Here is a 24,606-nt window from a genome sequence, read left to right as displayed (position 1 = left end):
CATCGAGGAGGCCCCGTGAGAAAATATTATTCACTCGATCTATGCAATAATTTATTTAAACATTTACATTTTCGTTTTCTTCTTTCTTTTTTGTTAACTACTCTTCTACGACTCTTTTTTTGTCTTGGAATTTCTTCTTGTTTCAGGAAAAACATAATGCATGCAGGCTGTATACCCCCCCCCCCTCGTGCAAATAGATAGAAAGCTCACTCTCTAGAACTAATTTATAAATAACGTAACCATTAGGAAACAATTCGAACGTTAACTGATATAACTGCAGATGAAACAATACTTACAGACCCTAACGAAATATCTATTCTTGTATAAGCTCACAGGCAATAAGTATCTGGTGAGTCATTCACTCTTGCTAACTACGAGCGAAGGTCACTGAACCAAAGGGTGGCAAACAGGCATCTGCTCTACGAAACTAGGGTTAGCAGGCGAGGCCCGTGTTCCTGTTATCAATGACGTACGAAATAAGGAGGAACACAGCTTTCATTAAACTAGACGTGTGTTTTGGTCCCGTCATTGCATGTAGAACACTTTCTCGTCGTGGCCTTGCAGGCCTATGTAAAGGCTTCTCTGCAAGAAGCATAGCTTACCATTGAGGGGAAGAAAAGTGTGTGTATCGAGGTCCTTCAACTTTCGTATTCTTCTTCATTTCAGAACGCGTGCTGTATCGTCGATTTAATCCAATCTAGCCGTTCTATGTTTTAGGTTCTGTTTCTGTTCGGTAATTTCAAATTGTCTTCCTGCTTATGTTATTCGCGACGAAGCTTCTGGTTTCGATAATCTGAACAATAACGGGATTGTGTTGGTTGGTTGATTTGGTGTCTAAGTCCACTTTATGCACAGTAAGACTAATCGCGAATGCACCTACAGTTTAAAGTAGTATCCGAACCACTATGTGCCTACACATTACTTTGCTGCTAGATATTTGCATGCTAAGATGTAGGAAGTGCTACATTTTCCGAGTGTGGAATTAAGATTTATTTCTGATACGAAGAATCGGAGAATGGAGTAGTGAGAAAAGTATCACCTCACATGTTTGAATTATAGCGCCCCCCCCCCCCCACACACACACACAGGATATCGGCCGTGGTTTTTATAACGGAATATAACATGGATGAATTGTGTCAAGAAAAACTGGAGCCTATTCACATCCCTACCGAACTTGGAAGAAAGTCCACGTAGAAATTAGAAAGTTCTGTTCCGAGAAAATCGGGACATATAGTAAATGAAAAAGCAAAGTGCTACCTTGTGCTTTGAACCAAGCCATGAAGGCGTGTAGGGGGTGCGGAGTTAGGGTCCCACACTTTCTTGTTACGGCCGAAGGTGGGGATAATGTGATCAGCACCACGCCCCTGGCCGCCTTTACCTCCCCCCTCCCCCCTCCCACAAAGTTTCCTACAGGTACCCACTTTATACGACGCTGGGTGGGCGCCGGAGCCACTTGAAGAGGTGGACAAAATTCCAATTTTCCCCAGACAGGGATCGAACTCAGATCTCTCGCATGGTAATCAAACTCCATAATGACAGAGCTACTGCGGCACATATAGTATAGTAGCCTTTGTAATTAAGGCAAGAATTATTTTAGCGTTTCGTTCAACGGTTTTAGGGGAATCATTTTCGGACATAGGCTATAACTCTTGTCGGTTCTGCGACCTAGCTTGAGAAAAGGCGATTTTATGACGAACAACATTCCACCTGACAAGTCACGTGACTTCCCTACATTTCCTGTGTCTGTTGGCTATTGCATGAAAGACGAGTTGCTCCTTGAGACAGACAGAATCACCCGATCACCTAAAGGTGCAATGTGTGTTGCCTACCTTTCCGGCATTATTTACTGCCAATAAAGTATTTTGGGGAAGAACTTTTTTCCACCACTGTACACCCTCAGACGAAGTAGGGCAATGACCTTGATAAAAGTTCAGTTAAGGAAAGAAAACGTCCATCTCACTGCTTCCCAAACCCATGGGGAGATGCCAAACCCCGTGGCGGAGTGGTTAAGCCAGTGACGGCGCCAGCCTGAAATAATTGGGAGGGGCATACAGATTCCGGAGTCAAATTCTAGGGGTGCTACTGATAGCGGCTAAAATGTATTTACATAATATTTTACTACGGTATAATTTAATTTATATAGAACTTGCTCAAGATAGGCAAAAATGGAAGGCCTGTGTTGCTGCAGTCATGAACCTTCGGGTTTAAGAAGGCTAGGGAGTTAGTTAGTTAGTTAGTTGGTATAATTTTACCAGTGACATATTTTACATTCAGACGCAAAGGTAAATCACTATTTAAGATACTGTATTCGGTTCCTTCACACACACACAAGTACTTTTAGGCACGAATGTTTTAGGCCAAACAAAACACAATAAATATATATTTTTCTAAGCCATTATTTCATGGAATAATATCACAGACTTACTATTGAGATTACAAAATACACCTTAAAAACGACACTCACTCTCAACTTTGGATATGCGTATTAATACTGCATGCATTTCTAAGTAAAGAGTGTGTATGCTCTCTTGCTGAAGTGAGAAAATGAACCACAGTAAGAACGTCTGCTCATAAAGAGCAGTTGCAAAATTATATGCAGCCTTTGCAAGCTTTTTCACAATGTGCAGAATAGATAGATAATGACTTTTTGGCGTCAGTTTTAACTGGGACTCTCCAAACTGTCCTAATCACAACAGCAGTGAGCGGCGACTGATTGTAGTTTTCGGTAGTTTAGAAAATCAGCACTTTCTGAATTTAAACCGCTAATTCCAATTAACACAGCACTGTTTCAAGTAAGCCTTTCCTTTAGTCCAGAAATTAGGCGATCAAGAACTGGGAAATAGAACCTAACTTGAATATGTTCTTCACGCGTTGCTCTTTTGCTTTCACGTCGCAATGCTGAAACCATTTTGGAAGCTTTCAGTTTCGGTAATTTACTACGGTGCTTGAAATATTATTTTCATCTGCAAATGTCTTCACTTCTTTAATAAGGTCCTGAAAAGCAGTGTTATATATTCGAAATCCATGTACTTTTCCCATGAGAGAATGAACTAGGATAAAAGCAGTTTTCTGCAGAATCAGAAACTACTTTCAGGTCTCGCAGAAGGCTAACTATACAAGAGGGCTAGAAATGGGGAAGATGAGAGAAATACCGTTCACTTGCAGTATATTTTCACACTACAAATGCACCTCCACTCTACAAATACATTGAAGTAAAAACAAAGAATACAGTTGAAAATCTCGCACCGCGCATTTTGACATGATTAGTGAAAATAACTGCTGAAGATTATAATTTTATGTAAGAATATACGCATATCATGCATAAATGCTGATCAATATTGGATAAATAGTTTTACATGTGCTTCAAAGAAAGATTCCTGCACTGAATCGAAATTGGCCACTATAACGACACTGCAAAAAATAATTTGAAACCTCACAAATGAGTAGTTTTAGTCCTACGAGCAATAAAATTGTCCAAGCGTGCTGTTTTTTCTACCGCATTGCAGTGTTTAGTTGGGCGTATTTGTATTAAAGTTCACTATATGCACCAATGCTAATCGGGACTAAACCAAGAGCTTATAGTAGAATCCGAGTCACTTGCAAATACGCTTGCTTCAGTTGGGATCGTACCTGGGACCCCATGGTTCAAAGCACTAGTCTTATGCTTACCACTGGACCACGGAGACGGGAGGCCCAATTTTGATCTTTCTAATTCTTAACATTTAAGAATTTCTCTCTCGCTCTCGGATATTTTCAGATATAAGGACAGATACAACGATGAAACGGATGAGAAAACATCAACACTCGGTACTGGAATAAGGAACTAACAAACAGAAAATAAACTTGTCTGCTCTTTCGATGTTAAACGTCCTCCTACTTACAAAAAAATTCATTTTTCATACCTGTTAGACCCAACCAAAGAAACAATTTCACAGCCACTGAATACATCCATATACCATTCAGACAGCAGAGTGCCATGCCTTCTTTCGTAGCAAGTGTGACGACATATGATTGGTCAATTAAAGTATCAAATGACCAAGGCCCTTGTTGATCCAGACAGATCTGCAACTCTCCAACTAACGATTTTAGAACAGATCGTAATAAACTAACCTTGTGATTTTAATAAAGTAAGAGATGCACTTGAACATTATAATGACCTTGCCCCAATGGGAATTTTATAATGGAAAATATTATGTTAGGAAACTTCTAGTTTTTCTAATTTTCGGTCGAAATGCGTCTACCTTAATATAAAAATCTGGCGGGCTACAAGGAGGGACTGAGCTCAGTTTTGAGGGGGCTTCAGCCCCCTAGCCCCCTGTAGCGCCGTCCCTGGGTTAAGCCACGACACCAGAGGTTCAGGGTTCGAATCCCGGCCTGGCATGGGTGTTCTTTGCGAGTGTTGCGTCACCAATTTCATCATATGGTTAAAGGGACGGTATCGAGAGAAGACGAGTCTCTTTCTCGTATCATGTGGTGACCAGTGGCGTAGCAACATATTGCGAGGCCCTGGGCGAGATTAGAATGGGAGGCCCCATCCGTTCTTTAAATTGGAAATCTCAATGTAAATCGATACAAAATATTCAGGGATACGTCAGCAGATTATCATATTTAAATAATAATAATAATAAATTACTGATGAAAATGATATTTAATAATTTAATTCACCCTGAAAATGTGTTTCTCTGTTATCCGGGAGCTGAAATCTGGAACTGTAGCAAGGAAGGAAGCACTGCTAATATTACACACGTCCTCCTTGGCTTGAAAACAACGCAAGCATCTCACACTTGCTTCCTGGCAGTTGAAGGTGCTTTATTGTTAAAATGTTAAAATCAGGATTGCAAGGTGAAGAGAAAATAGAAAAGAAAAGGCAAAGTGCTTTTCATTCAAGAAAATAATGAGAAATATGACAATAAGTTTTACTTTTTTCGCGGTTCTTTAAACTGTATGTTACGCCCCTGATTTGACGGATATAGGCTAACGTTTAACTAGAATTTAAAGTCAGATAAAGAAAGAATGTTGTAATTTTATTGGCCACAAAACTTAGCCTTTTACATCCTTTCTTCTCACTTCTATTTATTACATTTTTCGTATGAACCCCATGGAACGTGCGGCCCTTTCAGGCGCGACGGCCCGGGTAGTCACCCACTTCTCCCACCCCTTGCTACGCCACTGGTGATGACATATACTGGCATATATGTTTTTGATTTGCGGGCATAAAGTTCATCCTCAATACAGTGACGTGACCAGGATTTTCTAAAAGGTAGAGGATACGCATACTTGTTGTAGTAGTCAGTCCTCATTTTGCCATATTTTCCGGCCTGTGAGGTTCTTTTTTAGGAATGCTGGGCAGCGTGGGAGTGCCCTCTTGGGTACGCCACTGCTTCTATATATAATTATAAATTATTTGTGTGCGTTTCCGAGTAAGGGTGTGTGTAAAATTGTATTCCATTTTAAAGACAGACAACCCAGTTATGTAATTCAAGCCAAGGCATGAAGACTTACCCTGAATTAGCATTGATCATTGTAAAATTGCATCGAAAGTCTTTGAATTTGTCCTGTAAACAAGTGTATCTAGCAGAATCTGATAATGGTGAAAGTGTTTTGCTTGTGACGTTCCGTTCAGAAATGCAGAGCCTGTGAATTTCCTTGTTGGAAACCAAGAAAGCCTTCTTGTTTGTTTCCCGAAATAAGCAAGAGTTGCGACGATGTGAAAATAGGAAGCAATACTTTGGCGAAACTTTCGGTTCCTTGTTGCATGCTTTTGGTATAAAAGCTAGAGAACGACAGGTTCTGAGCACACTTCGCCCAAGAACAAAGGTAAGACAGCTTCGTGTCTGGCAATTTTAAGTTTCAAGTGCAGTCGTGGGACATTTTGGTGTAGGTTACAAAACTATTACAAGGCAAATTGTCCATCACCACTTTCATTCACTTTGTTTTACGCAATTCGAGGTTCAAGAATTGATACAAAACGCCGACGCAACTTGCTTATCAGTATCATTACCGAAAGTTCCAAGGATGCATAAATATTACTAGACACATCACTATTTTCATTTAAGTTTCTCTTGAGTTCTACGTGTTTTTATGGAACGATAGTGTACTGAGTCAGGTGAAGGGGTTGTCAACTGCCTCGTTGTCGGCCTATTTCAATTCTTGAACCTCACTTTGCGTAAAAAAAAGTGATGGACAATTTTTCTTGTAACATTTATGCAGCCTACTCCACACTGTACAGTGGGATGCGCAAGTACTCGACAAATTGTTCATGACTATATTAATTAATTTTTCTCTTGCATCTTACTTGTTTTATGGACTGGATTTTTACGTTTGCTGGTATAGAAGTCATTAAGGTAAACAATTTTTCTTAATAACGTTTTTCTGTCTGACTCATCGTTTCGACGCTACGAGCCCTTGGAAAAGTGTGTTTTAACCTGGATTTATATGCCACCACGTAGCATAGGCTTACAACCGACACTAATGCATTAACTTTGTAATAACTATATACAAAATATGACTTATCTACAAATACACGTATAGGTTCGTTTGGTATGTATGAAGAAGTGCATTGTAAGGTAAATTAGGATTATTCAAACTTTTCAATCCAATGTCAGAATCTCGAACGAGACTTGAGAGTCTTGGACAGTAAGTCTCAGTCTAGTTTCGATTTGCCAGAGGTTCGTCTTGTTCTCAGTATCGTCCTGAACCATCGATACATATAATGTAGGCAAAATTATCTAATGTTTATTATTTTTTCAGGCCACTATGCAAGGTCTCGCCTTATTTTCGCTGCTGGCAATCGCCGGATGGGTCCAAGGAAGGATTCTGGAACCTCCCAAACCACACTTATGTGCACAGCGTAAGTTTTTACTGATTTTTCTTCTTATTTTTTTTAAAAAAAATGTTGAAATTTCAATAAACAGAAAATGATTTCCAATAATATTTAATATTTTAAGAGAACAGTTAACAGATCACATACTGCAATCATCCATTCACATACAAACCTCACTTCAACGTAGAACGGTACAGTATATATGGTCATTAAATATTCATTGTCAGTTTTATGAGCCACTGTAGATGTGTTCACTGATTAATTTAATTAATATTGTTTACTTCAAATTTTATCATTTACCCCCCCCTCCTAAAAATTTACATACACTCGTCAAAATCTGGACAAACTCTTGCTCAATCTGAAATTCCATTTCCTAAATAATAAATAGTTACATAATACATGTTCCACACTTGGCTCCGGCTACGGGACTCGCGTAGGTTCGAATCTGCTGGGTAAAGCGTAACAATTTTTTTCTGTAAATTCGAACCCAGAAATTGAACCTAGATTGCTCTATTCTACCCGCTCTTCCACAAATACTCTGAAATAATAGTTCCAAGTTATTTAAAATTAACTTCGCTGCGTCCTTCAACAATGTATAGTCCTATTGTATTAATTCTAGTTACTAATTCAATCCATTACTTCTCCAGGCATCATCCACGAAAGGGTCAATGGAAAGGGCTACTTTTATTCCTGGCTTGACTCTAGAACTGCTGGGAAGGAAGAAGACTGGCTGGGAGGCAGAAATATTTGCAGAATGATGTGCATGGACCTTGTGAGCCTTGAAACTCCAGCAGAAAATGAACTGATAAAGAGGAGAATTGTTGAAGGTAAGAACAATGTTTTCCCGTTGGTTAAAATGTCTTTCACGAAAGAACTTAGTATAGAAATGTAAGTATAGATTTTCCTAGGCAGGTATTAGACAAGAACGTATTGAGGGGGACGAACCAAATATCTCAGATATAATAATAATAAATATATAAATGTTAAAAGTTAGTACGTTAATATAATTAATAGGTCTGGTCATAACAATATAAAAATAATTTAATATTGAAATGTTATTATTACACGAATAGGTAAAAAAATAGACATATTACAACACGTATTTTGTCTAGCTTACGTGTAGTTAAGATCACCAACAATTCTATGAAAAAACAGCAATTGTAGTGAAAAATGTTAGCGGAGGGAGATGTTTGGTCGAGCCCTGGGTTTAGCTGGGGGATGCTCCTGTAGTTTAACATGGGGCAATAAGACAGTTGGGAGAATACTTTGCAAAAACTTTACTAGCCGAGGGATAACCCCCCCCCCCCACCCGCATCCCCGTCTCATTTCGAAGATTGATAAAAGCAACTGTGCTGGCAAGGAAATTAATGTCAAATTGATAACTAATTTATTACTTATTGATTCACAAAAAAGGATGCTAGATTAAGTTGACGAAAAGTAAAGTTCCTGATCAATATTTTATGCATATTATTATAAGTAGTAGTGCGCATAAATCTTCTTTGGTCCTGTCATCCAAAGCCGTATGATCATAATATATTCCTTGCCTTACAGTAAGTTCGGCGGAAATAACTAACCCTCGATTTATACAACAAATGCTAAACAAGTATTTTTTCATTATTTAATTTTAGTACTTGATATGTCTATCGAGGGAGGTCCGGACCATACCCTTAAAACACATAGGATGCACAAGAAAAAGTAATGGAAATGATTGTCTATCACTTGTGCACTCTACTGTATATAACTTTTTCGCAGGCGGACAGAAATACATCTGGACTAGCGGGAGACTGTGCGACTTCAAGGGATGCGATCGACCTGATCTGCAACCACTGCGAGAGAACGGTTGGTTTTGGACTGCCGTCTTGAAGAAACTTCCACCTACAAGCAACCGAGTTCTCAACGATTGGAGCAATACTGGAGGGTGAGCGCCAAGTTACATTTTTCTTCTTCTTTGGACTCTCCAATCATTCTATTTCAATTAAAAGAAATACTCAATGGTGATAAGTGATTAGATGCTAGTGTTCTATACATAGAATTGGACTCAGAGGAGAGGAAAGAAGTTGTATAAGGCATCACTGTTTTTGCAGAAGTTTCACAGTGGCAAATAAAGATAATTGTGCCTGTGTGCACATAAACGCATGCGTACAATGGTGGCGATACCGTTTTTGCCTCTCTCCTCGCCCCCTACAAAACTGAATAAGACGCTGCTATACAGAATCTTTAGATTCAGTACTGCTCATTACGAAGCCTATTGAGATAAATAAAGAGCATATTTTACTTCTTTAAGTCATACAGAGTGATTCAAAAGTGTGGAACGACCTATATAATTTCTACAGATATTATTGGACATAATTGGAAACATATGTAATATATAGGATACCAACTACTGCATCTGTGATATCTGCAGAAATTATATGGGTGGTTCCACACTTTTGAACCACATTGTATATATTTACTTTATGTGCTATTTCTTCACGACAGCTGATAAAAATTCATCATAATTTATTATAATGCTATAACATGCATTTTATACTTTCAGCCTTGGACTACCACAACCAGACAACCGTGAACCAATCCAACAAAATGGTGCGCAGGAGAACTGCCTTGCTGTTCTTAACAACTTCTATGGAGATGGAATCAACTGGCACGATGTTGCTTGCCATCACAGAAAACCTTTCGTATGCGAAGAAAACGAAATGTTGCTGAATTACGTTCGCTTTACCAACCCCAACTTGCAGATATAACAGAACGAATTATGTATGAAGTTCAAATTTACTACCGAACGACAAATCCTAGCTCTTGACGAAAGTGTGTGACATTACCGACCTAAAAGTGCTCAATCAACAGTTTTCTCAAGCAACCTGCATGAACTGGCACTACTGGTTTATCATGAATTTTAACCAAAATGACGTCAAAATGTGCGATTAGTAAGAAACTGTTCCTGTGATGAATTAACTGACGCATAGACTTGCTCAAAGTGACTGTGTTAGATTTATAATTTACTGTTTTGTAATATCTTACTCAAATCTATTTCTTCTATATATTGTTGATTTTTTGTACTTTCAACATACAAGAGATTTGGGACAAATATTTATTTCTGAATAATGTTTCAATAAAATTTTATACTCATATGACTTGTTTACTTACAATTGTGAAAAATAATCTATTTAGAAATTCATAGTCTGCAATACATTAATTCAGAGCCACAATACAGACAATGTAAGACTTCAGAGGGGAATGGATATACAGGGAGATGATGTAGAGACAGTGGCGTCGCTAGGCCATCTGCTTTGGGGGGGCTGCAACCAGATACATGACTTACTACTATTGTAAATATTTTTAATGTTTGAAAATAGCGAAGTGATTAATAAGACAATAATATATAACAAGCATAAGGAATTCAAACTAACATAGACTTACTGCATTAATTTTTATGAAAACAGATGGATATTCTTGTCCTGTTTTTCTAATGCTGGTGAACTATGTCTTTATGTATCAGCTGTACTCTGCGGTTCGAATTTCTTGCAAAATTATCAATAACACAATCCACACACGATTCATGACACAATTATGTCACAACGAAACGATTCTTTCCAAGAATATGTATCTAGAGGTATGTTCCTGCATTAACAATTGTTCAAATATGTTTTCTCGAAATACTGTATGTAATAATAGCTAAAAATTGGGGGGGCTTATCGAGGGATTGGGGGGGCTGAAGCCTCCTCAAAAAGGGCCTAGCGACGCCACTGTGTAGAGATATAACCGCATTCTAATACTCCTTTGAGGTGTAATGATAAACTCCAGTAACCATTCAACTTGAACAAATTTGTTGAAACTTGTGTGTCTCTGGTATTCCGGTTACGCGAAAAAAAATCAGAAAAATAACGAATGCAAAATTCGTTTAATATGAACCAGTATGTTGAAATTGTACATAATAATTTCATGGTGCAAAGAATAGATAATATTACACTTTAAATCATGGTGACCTCATTGTATGTATAAACATTATATGTATAATTGACAGAATTAATGATATATTTTTTCAGTTTGTATATGAAAGTGAAAAGAAAGGTTTTTACTGCCCGCAAGTACGCAGAATTCTTTTTTCGCAGAGGACCGGAACTACGGGATACACTATAAAATATTTCGTAATTACCATTTTTACCATTCGTTTTAAAAGCTGTTTAAGCAAAAACTGTATTTTAAGGGGTGTTTGCATTTAACACTTTGGTTTTTCCCGAGCTTTTTACTGCTTTTTCAAAATTTTGATTTTCTCACAATTTTAGAGGGGACTGTAGCCCCAGCTCTCCTCCTGCGAGAAACTATGTCCGTTTGCCTATGTAAAAAAGGCAATAATAGTCTAATAACGCATTCACTTTTGTCAAAGGGATAAAATATTGTGTTTTAGTTGGTTCCCGATGATGGCGCAGCAATCCAGCGAACTATCCTTTCTCCAAAGAGGGTAAAATGTTCTCTGGGTTCTGTGATAATGGCGCAACTAGTAATCGAAAATGAAGTACGCGTCGGCCAGGGCGCTACGATGCCAGGGGCCCCGGGTTCGAATCCCGGCATGGGCATGGGTGTTCTTAATGCATAGTTCTTCAATAATTCCCAATGGGAAGGGAACACACATTCTGTGTTTAAGCAGGTTCCCGACGATGACGCAACAAGCTATTAGAATTTCATTACGCTTTTAAAATAAGCCTGCCAATCTTTTTCCAAAGGAAGTAAATGCTCTCTGTAATTCAGGTTCTTCCCGAGGATGGCACAATGAGCAAGCAAAATTAAATTATATGCTTTCAACGTACCGCTCTCCAATGGCGAAATAGATAAGCAGTGACTCGGCAGTTAAGTTCTGGCAACCCTGCAAATCGATCGCAGGACTCGCTTCGCGGTGCTCTGTTGGTGAATACTTGTGTCTGCGTAGCTGAGCCGGCGTTTTCTGCTGCAAGGTCAGTGAGTATTTTAAGATAGTAGTGTTGTCTTTGTACTGTTTAGCGGTAAACGTCATAGCTGTATTTCAGTCACTACAGAGTTCGAGTTCCCAAGTTGTGTTGCTCAAGCATGATTCGACTTTATTGCCGGTGCACTAAATTGTATCTGCTTTGCTTATTCCATGTTTCCGGGCAGTGTTTACGAAACCAAACTTCATAAAAGCACTGAATGCAAATGTGAATTAATGATCGCCGCGGGATATTTGGATTTTTCCATTGTTGATGGGGCAAAAAAAGTGTGAGTCCATATTATGCTCAGATAAACTAATCGTGACTGAACCTACAGTGGGATTTGAAACACTTTAAAATGTGCTATCACCGGTATTGAACCCGTAACCCTTTGATTACAGAGCGACAGTGTGACCGTTGTCATTGGCGTGTACAACCATACCAATGTTTTAAATCCACTTTATAACACTGGTCTACGTCCATTTTGCTGACTGGAGTCTGATGGTTGTTCTTTAGTAATTCGAGGGTGGTAAATCCAAAACCGAAATCCGTTTTTTTCTATCACGTCAGGTTTCGGAGGAAAATAGAAAATTATCTAATATTAGGGATGTATATTTAGAGCAATGAAACAACGTAGTCCGTAAAGAGGTCACAAGATGGCAGCACATGGAACATTATAGTGATTATTATTTAAATCAGTTATTCGAACATTGTTAACCTCAAAACAAAGGACAAATATTACTAACTTAGTAAGGAAAGCGTATAGTGCATATTTCGGGATTAAATTGGGTGACCAAGATAAATCCTGGGCACCTCATAAAGTATGCAGGACCTGTGTAGAAAAGAAGGAAAGAAATATGTTAGCGTCTGGAACAACCTTCATGTATCTGGACAGAGATAGGCATGTATTAAGATATTTTCAAAGGGACGAAGAATATGTGTATTATTGTACAGATGTGAAGGGACTAATTGAAGCTATGGGATGTACAGCTGGCAGCCGACGAGAAGAGCGCTGGCAGAAGAGGTGTGACGTACTGCCAGGCGACCCCACTTTTTCGCGTGGGGGAGGTGCTCTTCCGCCAGAACTCTTCTCGTCAGCTTGACAATGACCCGCCAAGAAGAAAACAAGACTTCCTTCTCCCCGACCACCCCCAACCACCCCTAAATTCTGCAAATGAACCTGACCCTCCCTTTCCCTCTGTGCCCCGTCTCCCTTCATTCAGCGATCTTCTCGTCGGCTGCCGGCTGTACGTATAATGCAGAAGAATGGAGGCTTTTTATTGATAGCAAGAGGAGTTTGAAGTGTGTGTTGATACATAATGGCAATAAGTTAGCATCCATTCCTGTTGGCCACTCCGTACATTTGAAGGAAAGCTACGAAACAATGAAAGAACTGCTTCGAAAGAAAAAAGTATGCAAATGACAGTTGGCTTGTGTGTGAAGATCTCAAGGTCATTTCAATGTTACTTGGTCAACAAGCAGGTTTCACGAAATATCCATGCTTTTTGTATTTATGGGACAGTCGAGCAAGGAACGAACATCGGGTACGAAGACTGTGGCCTGCCAGGAAAAGCTTTGAAGTCGGGGCGAAAAACATCCAGAACAAGCCGCTTGTTGATCCTAAGGAAGTGTTACTTGCTCCACTGCACATTAAGTTGGAATTAATGAAGCAGTATGTAAAAGCTCTGGATAAGAATGGGGCTTGCTTTAAATACATTTGCTCAAAATGTCCTGCATTGACGCATGAGAAAGTAAAAGCAGGTATTTTGATGGTCCTCAGATAAGGATGCTAATGGAAGATGAAGAATTCTTACAAACAATTAACCACACAAAGAAAGATGTATGCTGTGCATTTTCTGATGTCAATACAAACTTTCTTGGAAACTTCAGGGCGCACAACTACGAGGTTCTAGTTGAAAATTTGTTGGTGACGTTTCAAAAGTTAGGTATGCATGTTGTGCTATTCTGTGGTGTATGTTAAGTTTAGCATAAGTACAGGCATCAGGTGCTGACTGTATGTGCTCGTGAAACAAATTGATCAATTTGCCGGAATTACCTAAACTTTTTGTTCATTAAGAACTCCCTATTGAGAAAATAGAAACGTATGTTTGTTAAACAACGTGACGTGATACTCTGATTGAACATCTGACTACGTCGCATTCTCTTTGCAAGTGCTGTTGGAATGTAGCCGGATATAATTTTCTGAAAATTTTGAAATGTGACTTGTCAAACAATGCAACTTAATACCTGTTATCAGCTCCGCCACCTTATGTATAGTCCTATAATTTCATTATGTGCAGATATCTATATGGAAAATTGTTGGAGTTTAGCCCAGTATTATAATATTGTGAAAATTTTCAAATGTGATTTGTGAAAAATTGTGACGTGATACACTTTTTCTGACTACATATTTGGAATCAGCGACCTCAAATTATATAGAATCAGTTATAATATGTAAGTCAGCAGAAAAAGAAATTTCATTATGTGCAGATATCTATATGGAAAATTGTTGGAGTTTAGCCCAGTATTATAATATTGTGAAAATTTTCAAATGTGATTTGTGAAAAATTGTGACGTGATACACATTTTCTGACTACATATTTGGAATCAGCGACATCAAATTATATAGAATCAGTTAAAATATCTAAGTCAACAGAAAAAGAAATTTCATTATGTGCAGATATCTATATGAAAAATTGTTGGAGTTTAGCCCAGTATTATAATATTGTGAAAATTTTCAAATGTGATTTGTGAAAAATTGTGACGTGATACACATTTTCTGACTACATATTTGGAATCAGCGACCTCAAATTATATAGAATCAGTTAAAATATCTAAGTCAGCAGAAATCTTTTTTTCATATGTAGACCAGTGTAATCAGATATGCTACTCGGGACCAGTGGCGTGCCTAAGGGGGTTGGTGGGGGTTATAACCCCCCTTTGGCCCAGTATTCCTAAAAGAAAGAACGCCAAAGTAAAAAAAAATTGCAAAATGAGAGCTGACTACCAGAAAAAGTATACGTAACCTTCGCTTTCAAAAATCCTGGGCACGCCACTGCTCGGGACTGACCATACAGTTTAAAATTGTTATGGGCTAATCGCGACGATGAGGATGAATGGTTGAATTGAATAAAGGGACAATCACAAACATTCAGTACCTACAGTGGTTCCGGCCAAAAAATGGACTTGAATATTCTATTTTTGCCTTTTCTGTCCAAAGCCATGGAGGGTCACATGAACAGCTGAACCAATCGGCTTTCTCCAGTTGCCGTGGTGAGGGGAAAATCTCCTGGTGTTCGGCGTTGCCAAATTTTTCCTTTCGATTCATTTTCGAAACAGGTGGCACCCCCAACAAGGTCAAGCACGGCGGTTGCCGCAGCGCAGCAAGCGAAAGGGTCTCCGATTCCCTGCCTCTCCCTGAAATGCGAGAGGTGTTGTGTACGACTGGACAAATATCAGGCGTGTATCAATCGGTAGCAACACAGCTTTATCCCCCTTGAACTGGAGGCGGAAAGTCTGGGTTTCCTCAAGTCCATTCTTAGGCCGGGCGGACTTTAGTCGCAGAACACAGAACCCACACATAATTATAATGACTGGGGAGGGGGGGGGGTCAAGGTGCCATAACATCGCTAGCCTGCATTTTTAAATTATTTTTTTTAGGCTGTACCGTGTGCATGCGAGGCTGATGCCCGAGTGTGTTGAGAGATCGACGTACGATCTTACCACCAATGGTTCCAGGTTCGAGTCCTGGCCTGGACATGGAATGCCCCTTCTTCAATTCCATGTAATTATTATCCATTTTCATCGCCGCGATTGATCAAAAGTTAAAAAGAGCGACACAAAATGATAAAACGAAATACGTTATAGTGGACCTACTTATAGGTCTGAAGACGCGGTGTTTTGGGCGTCTGACTGCCACGTGGAAGACTCGGGTTCGATTCCGAAGGCGGTGATTTAAATTGGACATTTTTCGAACCTTTTTTCTGTATAAAACGGATCTAGGCTTTATTCAGCCTCAGATAAATGGGTCCCTGAGGAATAAATGAGGCCGGGACGTGGTGCTGATCACAATCTCCAAAAAATGACCTAGATAGAGAATGGCTGGGGCCCTACCTCCACATCCCCCTATGTGAAACGGTGCACGGGTACTTACCTTACCAACAGGCAACAGGTCTGACATGCACTACATTACAATGAAACTAACAAGGATCACTTTATCGCAATATGTACTACTATAATAAAACTTCGTTCTTATTATTTTTATTGTGATCATTATCATTACCATTAAGATGGCGAGTGACTAGACTGGCCAGATTCTTCATGGCAAAAACCTGGGACACTTCAGTTTATACACATAAGGCATACATAACCTACGCCACATGCCTTCATTTTGCTAAGTAGATGACGTTTTGTCATGTATTTACTTTTCACTCAAGCTTTCATCACAAGAATCTTTTTAACCAAACTTACCTTTCCCATTTATAACTTTGACTATTCTTGTCTAACTCCTGAAGAAACCACATAATGTGGTGAAAGCTTGAGTGAAAAGTAAGTACATGCTGCCAAAACTGGACTTCAGCCTCTTCAATGTATGCTTTGTTTAAGCACTTAATATTCAATGTTTTCAATTCAGCAGCTACAGAATCATGCCAAGTAGCACATATTAATCCCAGCCCTGGTTATAATGCATGGCGTTTAAAACTCAACGTTTAGATGGAACTGAGTTCTCTAATTCCCTTGTTGTACGAACAGATGTGCCTCGGCGCACTGTAGCGATTTTTCAACCGAACAGATTAGCAACACTGGTTCTCGCGTCGTGCTGCGCCGATAGCGGCAGAGATATGTGTGTCGGCCTATACACAAATATCAGCAGGCCTAGAATCTTTCATATTAAAAAAGTTATAACATAATTTTCATTAATATTGTCAGAGCTGCATTCTTGCACAATGTTCAACGGAAGTATTTGACAGACGTAATCTTACACGAAAAGCACTTTGACCGTACGATTTGTTATATTTATCAGATGATGACAATGATAAAATAAAATTACTCGGAAAATATTATGTATTTTGACCAGTGTTAAGAACTGGAACAGTTTCCGAAGTCATCTCCCTGGACATGTCTGGTCAGCCTATGATTGGTTTGCCGTAAAGAGTGCTGACTAATCGCTACACCACGGAATCCGGCAGACATAAAGTTAGGTGTTAAAATTATTTGATGTTTTGATGTTAGAAATACTACACAAACATTACGAGATTTCCACACAACTGATTTTCGCTATCTAAGGAAAGCCCGAGCGAGATAAGGCGATAGGAATTTCAAATTTCCCTCAAGCGAATTTAAGAAAGAGCTTAGTCATTGAAGTGATTTGATTACAAGCGAAACTCAGGGGTCGCGTACTTGGAGAGTCACAATGTTGCCACCTGTCGAGAATAAAAGGTTTCCAGTGCTAAGATAAATTTCTAGCACATTAAAGAGAAGCAAATACTAAATATTCACCTTATTCCTGAAAGCACATTAGTATTAGTTGAACCATCGTGATTTCAGTAGTGACACCTACATTCAGTGGCGGTGATTAGGGGACTTTTTGCAACTTTTGCTCCTGCAGTATGCTATACTTACGTGACAAGGGACAGTAAACTGTCCTTGCCCCCTAGTTTTGGCACCTTGCCTGCCCCCCCCCCCTCAGTTTTGGAACCCAGTCGCCGCCACTGTCTACATTATAATTGATGTTATAATCATCTTCCGTCCGTAATGACTATTCCACTTGGACTCAGCAATTGTTTGTTTATTTTTGCAATGGGTGCTAAAAGTATAAAATTGAATACATAGTGCTGAGTGAGCTCATTCTTTGGTGATCCTGTTGCACACTTATTGTCGCACCCTCGGTGGAAGTCTTTAGCGGTTGGACGAGTCCCCCAATAATCCGGAAATAAAGTAATGTGTTCCTCACAATGTTGCACAAAACGACTGCTTTAAAGTGACTTCTCTTTCAGTGAACACTCTTCAAGGTTAATTGAATGTAAGCTAAGGCTTGTGTGGTAAATTAGTTGCATATAACTGTTAATATTGTAACCAGGGGTTGAAATGGACCGTTCCGGTTCGTGAATATCTGGAAACTTCCCGTTTCGTCTCGTCGCTATCGTAATCACTAAAAGAAAAAAAAAACAGACAACAGCATGTTAACGTATGCAAAGCGTTCCGTTTTGTGAAAATTCCCATTTCGAACCCTGATCATTATTATTATTCAGAAAATCACAGGCCTACATCTAGTGACGTCATCTACGTTCTATAAATATCTCTGAATGGCTCCCCTATATATTCCACCTTGCTGTCAATTGTTTTCTGCAGTTTATGAAATAAAATTCGACGAAAAATTATCATACTCTCAATTGGCAAAAGAATTAATGAATGAAATATATGAGACAAAATTAATTTTTGTTACTTCTTGCTCTGATTCCATTTTATAACTTATTTAATTTTTAGGCCCAGAACAGTTTTTGTTTTACACCACATTAGGCCCTATAGTTTTGGGAATTCCTCTAGGTGTAGTGGAATTAAGTAGTGGTTAGCAACACTTGTGAGTCGCGATTCTTTAGGGATTATTCACACCAACCCACTAAGCGAATCATTCGTCGGCTGACGTAATCTTTCGCAGCGTTACCAAGCGAAGTAAATTATCACCTTTTCCCCAAGTTTGTAGTGTTCTCTGATGGTACAGTGGGATGCATAAATAGTGCACACAAATTGTCAATTATTGTTTCATTATTTTTCCTCTTGTACGGCATGATACGTGTTTTGAAACAATATATTTTGACGTACGATGGCGCAGATGTTGCGAACAGCTTGTTGGGAGGGATGCACGATTTCCGTGGCAATACTTATTGATTGCTTGTTTGATTTAATTTGGTTATTTGACGTCTCTTTTCTGCCACTTTTGGCTAATCGCGACGAGGATGAGGATGATGAAATTATCAATTGATGAAGGGACATCACAAAGAACACCCATGCCGCGGTCCAGTATCGAACCCGGGACTTCGGGCGTCGTAGGTGCTTTGCTAACCACTGCGCCACGGAGGTTGGCATGCAATATTTATGCATCCTACTATACATAAAATATCTATTCCACGATGCGTCACGGTAAGAATTCTTTCTAACTGTGTGAGTGTGAAAGAATTCCTCAAACAATAAGTAAATATGCTAATACTATAAAAACGAAGTAAGTTTTGAATATTTTTTGCAGATCAAAGTTCATTTTGATATTCATACAGTGGAATGCATAAACATCAACAGGTAAATTTTCAGTTTCTATTATCATTCATTTTTCTCGTAAAAATCTTACGTGTTTTTAAGGAATAGAATTGTACTGATACTAGTACAGAGGTTGTAAACTTAAATTCTTGACCTTCGCATTCAGTGGCGTACCCAGGATTTTCGAAAGGAGGGGGTTAGGTATACATTTTTTAGTAGTCAGCCCTCATTTTGCCATCTTTTCTCGCATTTGATGTTCTTTTTTTTAGGAACACTGGGCCAAAGGGGGGTTATAACTCCCACCAACCCTCCCTTGGGCACGCCATTGTCGCATTGCCTAAAACAAAGTGAATAAACATGGTGGTGGACAAATTACCTGGTAATGCTTATGTAGTCGTGTGCTTCCGCAGGAAGAGTCAAGGGAGGATCACTTCCCCCCTGAATAATGAGAAATTGTCTACTTCTCTATGCCCATCTTCCCCAAGGCCCATGACTCACTACCCCCCAAAAGTAGAACATTCCCCTTGCCCCCCTTTTATGCCGAATTATTTACTCAAATTATTTTGGTCAGACAAAATTTGCGGAAGAATATAATGCAGACATATTTAAGCAATATATGTTTACTTTATGTAGTTCAGGCTTTCATGTTTTCTAACATAAAACGTAAAAAAAATGCATAATCAACAACAGGGTGGGGTGGGGCGATAAACAAGTTGTCAATTGTGATTTGGTTTCGTAAACACTGCCCGGAAACCTGGAATATTGTAATTACAATAACTAACTAACTAACTAACTAACTAACTAACTCTCTAGCCTTCTTAAATCCGAAGGTTCATGGCTGCAGCAACACAGGCCTTCCATCTGTCCCTATCTTAAGCAAGATCTATGTACTCTTTTCCATCCCTACCGATTTCCTTTAGGACCATCTCAACGCTGTCCCTCCATCTTCGTCTTGGCCTTCCTACAGGTCTCTTACCATCAGGTTTCCCAACAAGAATCCTGTAAACTCCTCTTTCCTCTCCCATTCGTGCCACACGGCCTGCCCACCTAAGTCTTCTTGATTTAATGATTCTAATAATATCTGGACATGAATACAAATTATGTAGTTCTAAATTATGTAAACTTCTCCACTTACCTGTCTCATCCCTTTTAGGTCCAAATAATTTCCTAAGAATTTTATTTTCAAATACTTTCAATTTATGTTCCTCTTTCAATATAAGGGACCAAGTTTCACACCCATATAATACTACAGGCAAAATTACTGTAGTACCTCAAAATGACAATAACCTATCACCTTAAATGTTTTGCATGAGTTTGCAATATACTTATTATGTTAAGCAGCAGTAACTTAAATTAATTATTGTACATGCAAATCCAACTCTTTTCAAATAGTCGAGCTTATATAATCAGAAGAAGCTTCTGACATTACTCAAGGGGGAAATCCAGATTGGCTCCCACGAGGGCGGTCACCCGGCTCTAAAGCCGCCCCTGGGGAAAGGCGCCTAACCGCAATCCCGCCTAGGGCGCCAAAATATCTAGCTATGGGACGGAACCCTTGTGCCGCCACTGGAAAAAAATTACCAATATTCAAAGCTACATCTGCCATACAATATATCGCAATTGAATATCTATGAAAGCAATTTTAGAAGTCGGAAGTAACTGCCAGTGGACTGACTGCGATGTAGAACAATTTTGAATGTGCCAAGTATGACGTTAATACACCTGTATTCATTTATATCGAATAAAAATATTTTAATATCAAGTCTTCAGCTTTACACTGTTATTTTAAAATGCATTGAAATGTGAGAAATTAATATTCATTACTACTAATTTTTCAATTATTTCCATTGGATTATTGATATCTTCGGTTTTTTAAAATTGTTCTCATCTACATTTGAAATTTCTGTATTTCGTTTATTGCATAATATCGACTTTTTAATTTTGTTTCTTACCTCGAGAACGCAATGTAATCACAGCATTTTTATTCGGTGAACACATTGTAAGTGCTTATAACAAGTTTTCGGTACAATTGTATTCTAAATTTACCTCCAGTTGTTCATAAACACGCCGCTTTATATCTATCACTCTTTTCTTACCCTCATTAAAACAATGCCTGCTACATTGCAAAATATGTATATAAATAATCAAAACCCTTATTGTGTCGTATTTACCTGCACCTATCTTACATCTAAAACTCAGTTGGTTAGGTAAACATATGGATAAACATAAGCTGTATGATACGAGCATATGCTTCATGCCTATCATATATACATTCACTTGCACTCATTTGTTTTTGGAATGACCCTCGCATAACTACTGAAGGAACATACATCTGGAATTATTTATAATTTCATTATTTCTATTGTCCAACTTCATGACAAATTCATTCAAAATACATCGCAAGCATATTTCCATTGGCACTCTTCTTCAGGAACTCTGATTTCAGATTGGAATGTAGGTTCTGCACATTCTCTGCCGCAGAGGTCGAAGCACCATGCACTTCTCGGATAGGCTCAATCTTGGGGGAGTTCAAGATGTTCAAGCTCGCTGACACGTGGAATTTTCCTCAAATAGAAGCAAAACAAGCATTAGAGGTATGCCATAAAAACATTAATATGAGCACTGGGAAAGAAGTGGGGTGCGTTTACTGTAAGACCTTTACACCCCTCATTCAGTTCTCAAGAAGGAAAATAATTCCTCCCTTTCATATTTTATGTACTTTTTGTTATTTTCAATAAACAATTCGAAGAAATGATTTGTCTTTTAATTGCAAGATGATTATACACTAGTAAGTTAGTTATCGATTTTCAAACTGTCCTTGCACATACGATTAGTCAAATCGTTTCAATAACTGTTTTAAGCAATAAGTACAGGCTAAATTTGCTATAAAAATGATAATATTGCGAGTGAAGTAAATGAACACAAAATAGGTAATGTATGAAGTCCACGGATCATTTATGATATTAGCAAAATTAGCCTACCTTTCAAACAAATATTAAAGAATTTTCTAACTCTCTCTTTAAATATATTGCAAGTATCAATGTGTTATCTTATTTTACCAATTACAATCGTACATACAATGTATTTCACAAAAATTAAAGAAACGTATCTTCTTTTTGTTCAGAATAATGAGGCTTTCAAGTAATATAAAACTTTCTCCGTGCATTTTGTAAAAATTTTGTCGACAGATGGCGCAATTTCTAAATTTAAATATTTATTTTAATAAATATTTTCTTTTATAATCATTAAATTAGAGTAATTTTTAGGCATAATCTTCATAAAAATAATAAAACGCATTGTTTTCTGTCACAATTTTTGAGGATTTTGAACTTTTTCTAAAGTTCTCACGACTTGATAGTGACAAATATATTTTAAGTACAACCTCACGAGATACATTGGCATCTTTTTGGAAGGCAATAAATTGGTCTAACCGGCTAAAACTCTTTCTGGAGGTCCCGTAGGCTTTTATTTGCTGCCTAATCAGGAAAATAAAAACATGTTTGTTCTCAGCTCCAGACTTGCATGTAACGTATGGTTTTACTAAGCACCTCTCGCAAGTACTAAAAGATACAATGATTCATTTTTAAAGTGTAAAATGAAAATTCTTGCCCTGTATGATATTTTAATACTGGTATAAACGAGGGTCACTATTTATATTTTGAGCCTTGGCAACACGGATTGAAGTTAGGCGCGATTTGACGTTTGCACGGAATCGTCTGGCATTATTGACCATAACGTACTTCAAATGTTTTGTCAATAGCTTGATTTGTGTTGTTTATGTTGCCTTGGAGATTGCGCGACAACAATAAAATGGAATTAACTCGTGAACATTTTCGTGCGATGATTTTTTACGATTTTCGACGTGGATTATCAAGAGAGTGCATCGATCAACTTACTTCCACATTTGGCGATGAAGCCCCATCCTTTGCCACTGTGAAACGCTGGTATAACGAATTTAATCGTGGCCCCCATTCGCTCACCGACGAGATTCGCGTAGGTCGTCCAAAATCAGTTGTTGTTCAAGAAAACATTGATGCTGTGCAAGATCGTCATGTGACATACTGTGAGATTGAGGCAACCATAGTCATTAGTTCCACCAGCATATATAAAATATTACATGATTATTTAGCTGTGAGAAAGGTATGTTCTCGTTGGATCCCACACAATTTGACAAAAACTCAAAAAGACGCTCGCGTCAATTGGTGCAAACAAATGCTCAATAAATACAATCGTGGTGCTTCAAAAGACGTATATAAGATTGTAACAGGTGACGAATCATGGACATATGCATATGAGCCGGAACGTAAACAGCAGTCGACTGTATGGGTGTTTCAAGATGAACCCAATCCAACAAAAGTTGTTCGCGCTCGAAGCACATCGAAACAAATGGTCGCCTGTTTTTTCGGGAAAACTGGTCATGTGGCAACTGTGCCTTTAGAGGAACGTAGAACGGTCAACTCTGAATGGTACACAACAATTTGTTTGCCAGAGGTCTTCGGTCAAATACGGAAAACAAACAAACGCCGTCGGATCATTCTTCATCAAGACAATGCCAGCTGTCACACATCTCGTCTAACAACCGACTTTATGAATAGTCAAGACATCGAATTGATGGGTCATCCGCCGTACAGTCCTGATTTGACACCCAATGACTTCTTCTTGTTCCCGAATGTGAAGAATAAATTGCGTGGACAACGATTTTCGTCGGCGGAAGACGCCGTTGATGCGTTCAAAAACCATATTGTTGAGGTGTCTCAAGAAGATTGGAAAAACTGCTTTGACAAATGGTTCGAACGAATGCAAAAGTGTATTGACCATAAAGGAGAATACTTCGAAAAACAATAAATCAGTTTTTAATGCCAAATTCCTGTTTTTTCATTGTTAGGCTCAAAATATAAATAGTGACCCTCGTATATACGTATATGAACTATATGGAGACGGTTTCTTTCGAAGAGCACCGTGGCGATATTCGAAAGAATGGAAGACAAAACAAACATGCCATCACGTCCTGACTAGGCAGTGATATGAATAAATAATAATAAGATTTAAGTGTCTTGATTTCTTCTTGGTTAGCTTCTCTCTTCCTTGGCTTTCTTGAACTTGTTTGGTGACTTTTGCATTGGTTGGTACTTCTCTCTTTTTGGAGGGAATGAATTCGTTACAACCGACCATGGTTGACTCTTTTTGGCAAAGCTTTCTGGAGGTCGAAACCGGCCATTATTTTCTTACGAGGAAAATAAAAACATGTTTATCCAGTCTCGTCTCGTGAATGAGGATGGTCATCTCGGTCTCATCATCTCGAAACTCTCAGTTGTCCGTTTACCTTCAAGTTAACGTTAAACAATGGATCAGTTTAACGTGGAGCCTGTCTCAATGTTTGAGTAGGTTCAACAGCAAAACAGTTCTCATTTTGGAGTTTACTGAAGGTTCTAGAGAGAGAAGACTGTCAGGGAATAAGTTTCAGTCTGTCCTGTCCCTTCTTTACAGACACCTGTTCCGTTCTCGGTCTCGTCGAAGGGTCTCATCTCGTTCTCGTCTCGATTTTTAATCAGTGTTCTCGGTCTTATCTCCTCACTAATTCCGAGATAAGAT

General features: G+C 38.6%; 2 protein-coding genes across 2 annotated transcripts in view; both read left to right on the top strand.

Moving 5' to 3' along the window:
* Window positions 1-7,586: 7,586 nt before the first annotated feature.
* On the top strand, window positions 7,587-9,640 carry LOC145994397 (uncharacterized). Its single transcript, XM_083130519.1, has 3 exons — window positions 7,587-7,650; window positions 8,576-8,741; window positions 9,360-9,640. Exons 1-3 carry the CDS (start codon window positions 7,587-7,589, stop codon window positions 9,562-9,564), a joined length of 435 nt encoding a protein of 144 aa, XP_082986645.1. The 3' UTR covers window positions 9,565-9,640.
* A 2,061-nt stretch (window positions 9,641-11,701) lies between these two features.
* Window positions 11,702-24,606, top strand: part of LOC145994396 (acyl-coenzyme A thioesterase 9, mitochondrial-like) — a 73,025-nt gene continuing 60,120 nt past the window's right edge. Inside the window, exon 1 of the mRNA XM_083130518.1 lies at window positions 11,702-11,772. The gene's annotated coding sequence lies outside the window, so the exon portion shown is untranslated. The remainder of the gene's footprint in view (window positions 11,773-24,606) is intronic.

The sequence above is a fragment of the Lepisma saccharinum genome, chromosome 10 (assembly GCF_977018435.1).
Source record: "Lepisma saccharinum chromosome 10, izLepSacc3.1, whole genome shotgun sequence".
Classification (NCBI taxonomy): domain Eukaryota; kingdom Metazoa; phylum Arthropoda; class Insecta; order Zygentoma; family Lepismatidae; genus Lepisma; species Lepisma saccharinum.
Note: the sequence above shows the minus strand (reverse complement) of the source record. Positions and strands in the feature narration are given on the sequence as shown.